General features: G+C 50.2%; 2 protein-coding genes across 5 annotated transcripts in view; both read right to left on the bottom strand.

The window, feature by feature from the left end:
- Positions 1 to 7,642, bottom strand: part of CELA1 (chymotrypsin like elastase 1) — a 27,025-nt gene extending 19,383 nt beyond the window's left edge. The window contains exons 1-3 of the mRNA XM_017545693.2: positions 7,464 to 7,642; positions 2,005 to 2,146; positions 1,210 to 1,292 (exon numbers count right to left, since the gene is read on the bottom strand). Of these exons, the coding sequence (XP_017401182.1) occupies positions 1,210 to 1,292; positions 2,005 to 2,044 (123 nt within the window). The 5' untranslated portion in view covers positions 2,045 to 2,146; positions 7,464 to 7,642. The remainder of the gene's footprint in view (positions 1 to 1,209; positions 1,293 to 2,004; positions 2,147 to 7,463) is intronic.
- Positions 7,643 to 7,774: 132 nt separating this feature from the next.
- The window catches only part of GALNT6 (polypeptide N-acetylgalactosaminyltransferase 6), a 42,674-nt gene continuing 41,831 nt past the window's right edge, over positions 7,775 to 8,617 (bottom strand). For all 4 annotated transcript variants that reach the window (XM_017545909.2, XM_017545910.2, XM_017545911.2 and 1 more), the window contains one exon: positions 7,775 to 8,617. This exon is cut by the window's right edge and continues 1,837 nt beyond it. The gene's annotated coding sequence lies outside the window, so the exon portion shown is untranslated.

The raw sequence follows: 8,617 nt of genomic DNA on the forward strand, positions 1-8,617 counted from the left end.
AAAAAAAAAAAAAAAAAAAAAGAAAGAAATACCAGTGGGAGGCCAGGAGCAGTGGCTCACACCTATAATCCCAGCACTTTGGGAGGCCGAGGCAGGCAGCTCACCTGAGGTCAGGAGTTCCAGACCAGCCTAGCCAACATGGTGAAATCCATCTCTACTAAAAATACAAAATTAGCTGGGCATGGTGGCGGGCACCTGTAATCCCAGCTACTTGGGAGGCTCAGGCAGGAGAATCACTTGAACCCAGGAGGCAGAGGTTGCAGTGAGCTGAGATCGCACTCCAGCCTGGGCAACGAGAACAAAACTCCATCTCACTGCAACCTCTGTCTCCTGGGTTCAAGTGATTCTCCTGCCTCAGCCTCCCGAGTAGCTGGGATTACAGGTGCTCACCACCATGCTCAGCTAATTTTTGTATTTTTAGTAGAGATGAGGTTTCACCATGTTGGCCAGGCTGGTCTTGAACTTCTGACCGCAGGTAATCCACCCGCCTTGGCCTCCCAAAGTGCTGGGATTACAGGTGTGAGCCACCACACCCAGCTGGGATGTTCATTTTTATCAGCTCATGTCTCTTCCTCTAGCACTTCATATTATGTAATAGCTCTATTGCTGAAAACTGGGGCTCAGACTTTTGTAAACTAAATCTAACTCTGCAGTGATTCCTCTCAAAGTGTGGATCTTCACCAGTTAATTTGCCAGGATTACACATTTAGATTGCCTAAATCAGGGCCCAGCTGCCCTGTTAGGAAAGTGGAAACTCTTTAAATAGCCAACTAAGCAGCATGCTTTGTGTGTGTGTGTGTGTGTGTGTGTGTGTGTGTTTGTGTGGTGTGTGCATGCGTGCAAGCATGTATGATACATGCAGTGTGGAGTGGTGTGTGCGTGAGTTTCAAGGTATGTGGAGTCCAAGGTGCATGTCTGGCACCCAGTCTTTCTTGTGTGGCACAAGTGCTGTCGCTGGGAATATAAATGTATCTTATATTTGGGTGTGTGCCTTGAAAAGGGAGTGTGGTTGGTATATAAATCCCCTCCTCCAAGCTTTTTGCATTTAGAAAACCACCTATGCCTGATCCCATCCATCTTTAAAATCTAGAACCTAGACAGTTGGAGAGCTGCTTGTTGATAGGAACATGCACAGGCACACATGATCCCCCATGTCGCGCACCGCACTCTTATTTGGGTGGAAGTCTGGGGCTGGGAAGGAACACCCACCTGAGAGGGCCAGGAATTCCTCCCGGCCTCAGTCCCTCCGACTACCCGGGCGTTGGTTTCCGGAAAGTCCTGGGTGCTGTGTCCTTTGTGGGGCAGAAGAAAAGTGAGTGATGACTAAGCATGGGGTCAGCCAGGGGTAGGGGTGGGGGGGGTGGCAGTTGTGCTTTGAGGAATGTTAGCCTTGTCTGCAAATTCACAGTTCCTCTCTCAGAACGAGGGGCCCAGCTGTGAGTTCTCTGAGCCCCTTTTGAAAGCAGTGGTGCCTGGGTGTCTTCTGTTTCCCCCAGGTATTCCCAGAACTCTGGCATGCTGTGAGGGACCTCTCTCAAACCACCAGGCTAGGCCCCAGAGGCTCCTTGTGGTCTCCTCCTTGCTCAAGATCACTCCTTGAACTGAAAAGTCCCCCTCTGCTTGACGGCCCAGCCCCTTAATGCTTTGGCAGGATTCTCCAGGGGGCAGGGCCTGCAGTGTACACCCCAGCCAGGTACCTGCTGAGGAAGTCTTCTTGTCAATGGGCGGGGGCGGGAAGCCCAGGGACCCATCCCGCTACCAGAAGGGGCTTCTCTCTGCTTTGTGGCCTGGGGACCTGCCACCCAGAAGGGCCTGAGTAACCAGTGGCCCTGACCCACTCTATCTTGGCCTCCAGGAGAGTAAAGATTTTGCTAGACCTGAGTAAAGTTTTTGCTAGTCCAACCCGCCCTGGATTAGGGTGCTGGCCTGGGCTTAGGAAAGGCTTGCTGACCCTCCTGCCCAAGTCCCCCTCCCTGTAGACCTCAGGCCACATGCTCCACTTACCGTAAAGGACCAGGGTTGCGAACACCAGGAAGTGCAGCATGTTGCCAATGAAGTAGCCCACTGGCCTCTTGCATGGACTAAGCCCTCTTTATACTCCTCTTATCAGCAGCTTTGCCGACCTTCTTCTTGCCAACTGGCAGGGCTGAGGGTGGAAGGCAGGGAAAGTCACAGGTGACATGGAAATACAAATGAAAATATTTCTTTTCAAGTAAACTAATTTATCCGTTCTTCAAAGACAGAACAAGGCCAGAGCTGAATTAATCATCTGTTTTTAATTGAAAAGCATCCAACAAACTTGTTTTCAGAAATAAGATGGAGAACCAGGGCTGGTTTTTCGCTAAGGGGGTACCCCTCATCATCCGTCACTACCTCATTGTCCTCAGTGGCACCGTAAATGCAGAGACTTGCCCTGTGCACTAGCAGCTGGAGGTCGGGGGATGGCATAGGAGGGGGGAGTGGTTAGCAAGGGCAAGGAAGACATAGCAACTCTTTCTGCCCAAAGAGGGAGAAGGCACATGCACCCAGCATGCAGATATAGGTGTAAATGCAGACACAAAAGCCAAGCAGATGCGGTGGAGAGAATCTGGGGGAGGAAAGTACTGAAAAACAGGTCTGGGCCCTCTTGATGGAGAGCCAAGAAGGGGCTCCCAGAGGAGAATGTGGGGCAGGGTAGAGGAGGGGGTCCTCAGGATATGAAGACTGTCTGAGGGCTATGAGGGTGGATGGAGGGTGGAGGGCAGAGGGAGTAGGAGGGGAAGAGCCGAGATTCCTGAAAGAGATAAAGGTTCTGTCCCTCATAGCCCGTAAAGAGAAAGGAGTCTCAGTGTGCCTTGAGGTGGGCAGAGGACCCTTGGGTTGGCCACAAAGTGATCAGAGCCACTGCAGGCTCCAGAGCAGAGGACTGTGGGTGCAGCCGTGATGGTAGCAAAGCACGGGGTTTGGAATTAGGCAGGGAGAAGCCGGGAACCTAGACAGAAGCAGGACAGTCACCTGCTCACCCGGGGCTTTGTTGCCTAAACACTCCCGAATCCAAGCTTCATGGCTACATGGGTGGGAGAGGCCTGAAAAAGGCCGTTTGAAGGAATCTGCACAGTCCCTTTTCAGGGTCTCGAGCTGTTCAGGGGAGTTGCACTTTGATGCTCCGATAACCTGAAGGGCTTGCTCTCCAGCCCAACCTCCAGCATTCTGGCACAAAGTGGACCTCAGGGAAGAGGGCTGAGCTGTGCCAGGGAGCCCATGTCATTCTCCTCCCACTTCCCTGCTTCCTCTGGCCTCTAGCCCCAGGATGAGGAGTCCAAGAGGAGGCTTGAGGGCCTCCTGAAGGTTACCTCTTGACATCACATACTCCAAAGTAGTGAACCTTTAACAGCAGGGCTGCCAGGAGTGGTGGCTCATGCCTGTAATCCCAGCACTTTGAGAGGCTGAGGCAGGTGGATCATCTGAGGTCGGGAGTTTGAGATCAGCCTGACCAACATGGTGAAATCCTGTTTCCACTAAAAATACAAAATTAGCCAGGCATGGTGGTGCGTGCCTGTAATCCTAGCTACTTGGGAGCTGAAGCAGGAGAATCACTAGACCCCAGGACGGGGAGGTTGCGGTAAGCCGAGATTGGACCATTGCACTCCAGCCTGAGCAACAAGAGTGAGACTCTGTCTCAAAACAAAAACAAAAACAAACAAAAAACCCAGCAGGGCCAATTTCACATCCACCTCTGTACCCTTGGCCTCGTCCAGAGAAGCCCAATCTGTATTTGCTTAAAAACCAAACTCTAGGACTGAAGTTAAGGGCCTCATAACTGCGGCCTAATCTCCCATCTAGTCAGACTCATTAAATTACTCTTAGGGCTGGGTGCGGTGGCTCATGCCTGTAATCCCAGCACTTTGGGAGGCAGAGGTGGGTGGATCACCTGAGGTCAGGAGTTCCAGACCAGCCTGACCAACATGGTGAAATCCTGTCTCTACTAAAAATACAAAAATTAGCTAGGCATGGTGGTACGTGCCTGTAAACCCAGCTACTTGGGAGGCTGAGGCAGGAGAATCGCTTAAACACAGGAGGTGGAGGTTGCAGTGAGCCCAGATCGTGCCACTGCACTCCAGCCTGGGCAACAGAGCAAGACTCTATCTAAAAAAAAAAAATTCTTAGTCTTAGGGTTAGGCATAGACAATGCCTTAAATTTTTTTTCCTTTTTTTTTTTTTTTTTTGTTGAGACAGGGTCTCATTCTGTTGCCTATGCTGGAATGCAGTGGCATCATCTCAGCTCACTTCGGCCTCCGCCTCCTGGGCTCAAGCAATCCTCCTGCCTCAGCCCCTCAAGTAGCAGGGACTACTGGTGCCAGCCACCATGTCCGGCTAATTTTTGAATTTTGTGTAGAGACAAGGTTTCACCATGTTGCCCAGGCTAGTTTTGAACTCCCGCACTCAAGTGATCCATCCACTTTGGCCTCCCAAAGTGCTGGGATTACAGACGTGAGCCACTGCACCCAGCCAGACAATGGCTTAAATTTTGAGGCACTGCATTTTTTCTGACACTGCACTCTGATTCTAGGAATAAATTCTTTTGAAGTAAACATTGGTCAGGCATGATGGCTCACGTCTGTAATCCCGGCACTTTGGGAGGCCAAGGCAAGAGGACTGCTTGAGGCCAGAAGTTTGATACCAGCCTGGGCAACATAATGAGACCTGTCCCTAAAAAACATGAAAATATTAGCCAGGCATGGTGGCACATGCCTGTAGTCCCATTACTTGGGAGGCTGAGGTGGGAGGATCCCTTGAGCATGTGAGGTCAAGATTGCAGTGAGCCATGATTGCGTCACTGCACTCCAGCCTAGGTGACAGAACAAGACCCAGCCTGAAAAATAAAAAAAGACAAACAGGCACAAAAATAAACGTTCAAGGTGGTGGGTTATAGTATAGTTTGTCACAAAGCTTGTTGCAAAATTGGAAAAAACCTAAGTATTCATTAACAGAGGAAGGCTGAATAAATTGGGTTTAACCCTGCTGTAGAATACTATGCAGATTTATTATTTTTTTAGACAAAGTCTCTCTCTGTTGCCCAGGCTGGCATGCAGTGGCGTGATCACAACTTACTGCAGCCTCAACCTTCTGGGCTCCAGTGATCCTCCTACCTCAGCCTCTTGAGTAGCAAGTTTCACTTTTTTTCTTTTTAACTGCAATAGAGAAAGACAAATTTCACTTTTTTAAACCTCACTTTTCTATATCATTTGACTTTTCTCCACAGCATTACTTTAAAAAAAAATGTAGTCTTACTCTGTCACCCAGGCAGGAGCGCAGTGGCACGATCTGGACTCATTGCAACCTCCGCCTCCTGAGTTCAAACGATTCTGCTGCCTCAGCCTCCCGAGTAGCTGGGACTACAGGCACATGCCACCACACCCAGCTGATTTTTGTATTTTTAGTAGAGACGGGGTTTTGACATGTTAGCCAGGCAGGCACAGTATTACTTTTGTAATTAAGAATAGGCCGGGCGCGGTGGCTCATGCCTATAATCCCAGCACTTTGGGAGGCCGAGGCAGGTGGATCATGAAGTCAAGAGATCGAGACCATCCTGGTCAACATGGTGAAACCCCGTCTCTACTAAAAATACAAAAATTAGCTGGGCATGGTGGTGCACGCCTGTAGTCCCAGCTACTCGGGAGGCTGAGGCAGGAGAATTGCTTGAACCCAGGAGACAGAGGTTGCAGTGAGCCGAGATTGCGCCATTGCACGCCAGCCTGGGTAACGAGCGAAACTCTGTCTCAAAAAAAAAAAAAAAGAAAAATTTCTGGGACATCCAGGTATTTTTGGCAACGGCCCCAATACTCTTCCCGTGGGAAACAGATCCCCAGAGGGGCCCAGCCCTTTAATCCTAAAGTGAGAGGCTCCTGGAAACAGGAGATAGCAGCACAGGGCTGGCTGCAGGGTTTAAAGAGGTAGGAGCCTTAGGTCAGCTGAGAGTGGTCAGAGGGGTGGGTGGTAAGGAAGAATATGGGTATTGTTAGGGCCAGACTAGGCTTGACTAAGGGGAAGGACATGAAGCTAGTTTCTTGTTTGTTTGTTTTTTGAGACAGAGTCTTGCTCTGGCTCTGTCACCCAGGCTGGAACACAGTCTCAGCTCACTGCAACCTCCACCTCCCAGGCTCAAACGATTCTTGTGTCTCAGCCTCCCTAGTATCTGGGATTACAGGTGCCTGCCACCATTCCTGGCTAATTTTTATATTTTTAGTAGAGACTGGGTTTCGCCATGTTGGTCAGGCTGGTCTCAAACTCCTGACCTCAAGTGATCCACCTGCCTTGGCCTCTCAAAGTGCTGGGATTACAGGGATGAGCCACTGGTTCCCGGTCGAAGCTAGTTTCTTGAGCCTTCCCGCCACTCCCATCAGTGCCCTCTCCCTCTTCTCTACCACCTCCCTTCCCTAGTCCCAGACCTACTCTCTAGGCACAACCTGTGTCTCCCTCCTGCTGCATCTCCCACTCCCTGGGAGTAATTCCTGGCTGACTGCGCCTGGGAAGTGCTATGCTATTTGGGGGTAGGTAGGTGGAAACTTCTTGGCACAGCTGGGCACCTTGGTTGGGCTACATCATATGATTGGGCTGGGGAGCTGTTGGGTGATACCATAGACAATATGAGGGATACTGGGATCCATGCTGGATGTTTAATGCAACCAAGAATAAGGCTGGGGTTAGGGTCCATGACTCCCTGTGGGTTACCAGACCTACCAAAGCCTTTCTCAATTGGGCTCCAACCAACTCTTCTACGGGGCTGAGTTACCCAGAAGGCATAGTAGCTACAGTGCCCAGGACCCATAGAAATGTCTTAGCTTATTTTAAAACCAGAAGATATAAAGTAAATATAATCAGCCTGGATTACATTCATCTTTATACCAACATAGTTATAAAATTAAGTTTTTTCTTTCCTTGAGACCGTCTTGCCCTGTTGCCCAGGCTGGAGTGCAATGGTGCAATCTCGGCTCACTGCAACCTCTGGCTCCCAGGTTCAAGCGAGAAACGTCCTCCTGCCTCAGCCTCCCGAGTAGCTGGGACTACAGGTGTCCATCACCATGCCCAGCTAATTTTTATATTTTTAGTAGAGACAGGGTTTCACCATGTTGGCCAGGCTGGTCTCAAACTCCTGACCTCATGATCTGACTGCCTCGGCCTCCCTAAGTGCTGGGATTACAGGCATGAGCCACCACACCCAGCCCAAAGATTTTTTTCCTAATGGATCAAGAGCTGTGAAGGCCAAAGTGCCTCGGGCTCCTGAAATTCATGATGTAACCCTGACTTCCAGCTTCTGCACCCATTGCTCCCTCCCTCAGACCCACTGTGGCTACATGTCCTCTGTGGCTTTGCTCCTGCCGGGCTGCTGCCTGTGTGACATCTCTGCTTATTGAGCCCTTCCCATCTGAAGGCTCATCCTCCGAGGTCTTAGGTCAAACACTGCCATCTTTATGAGGCCTCACCTGCTTCCCTCAGTGGAAGGAATTGCTCCTTCTAACTCATCCAGCACCACTTGGAGCATCTCTAGGCTTGCTGTGATTTTCCTACGTTTAGCGTGTGAGTTCCACGGGGAGAGGACCTAGTCTCATGCTTCACTCATGTCTCATGTCTCCACATGCTTGACACAATACACAGGCTAGATTTAGGGCCAGAGAATGTTTGGGGACATGAGACAGTGGCTGTAATCGAACTTTTCAGATGTGTGTGGTTCTTCATAGCCCAAATCAACTGATTCAGCTAAGGGACAACGCAGGCAAGAGGAACACAACACCAGTTTCCTTTAGCAATGCCAGAAAACCTTTATTTCCTTCGAGACCGCTTGTCCAATTCTCTTCTCTTTCCAGGAACTTTTTCCTTTCCCTACTCCAGGGCGTACCCTGGCCACTCTCTATTTTCCTTTTGGCTGGCCTACCCCAGAATGTCTCCTGTATAGGGTCCAGAAGGCTCTCAGGGACCTGGGAGGGCTCCTGCAGGATTGAGTTGCATGGCAACAAGAGGCAGCTGTGGTCCCATAGCACCCTCATGTGGTGACAGCCTGCTATTGAAAGTCAAAAGAAGCCTTCCCGGATGGAATTTTCGTCCTCTGCAGAGACGGACTCTTCTTGCAGCAAAAGAGCCATATGCAGTGGGGTTTGCTTCCCATCCGGGCTTCACGTGGGCCCAGCAGTGGATCAGCCTTCCAGGCACGCTGAGCTCTGCACACTCTTCCTGCTGCCTCAGGCTTTCCAAGACCCTCCTGAGCCTTATCGGAGGGTCTGCTGACCCTCAGGGCTGCTGACAGCTTGCTGGGTGACCTTGGACAGATTCACTTATCTGGATTCAGTTTCAGAATATGAAAATAATAGGGCTGGGCTACACGATTTTCACGTTGTGCTTCCAGACCTTTAGAAGTTAGGGGTGGGAGGCATTGCCTGTCCCTCTCCTAATTTCACTCATACTGCTTTGCTTTTTATCTACCTTTTACATAGGGCTTTGAAAAAAGGGGTCTGGGATAAACTTGAGAATCGCCGGCTCCAGGAGCTTTCTTTTAACACTAACGTCCCAGGAGTCCTAAGTGTGCTCTCTCCACAATGGCTACCTGGCTCTGTTTTTCTTTTCTTTTTTTTTTTTTTTTTTT

Source organism: Cebus imitator, unplaced genomic scaffold, assembly GCF_001604975.1.
Source record: "Cebus imitator isolate Cc_AM_T3 unplaced genomic scaffold, Cebus_imitator-1.0 Scaffold181, whole genome shotgun sequence".
In the NCBI taxonomy this organism is placed as follows: domain Eukaryota; kingdom Metazoa; phylum Chordata; class Mammalia; order Primates; family Cebidae; genus Cebus; species Cebus imitator.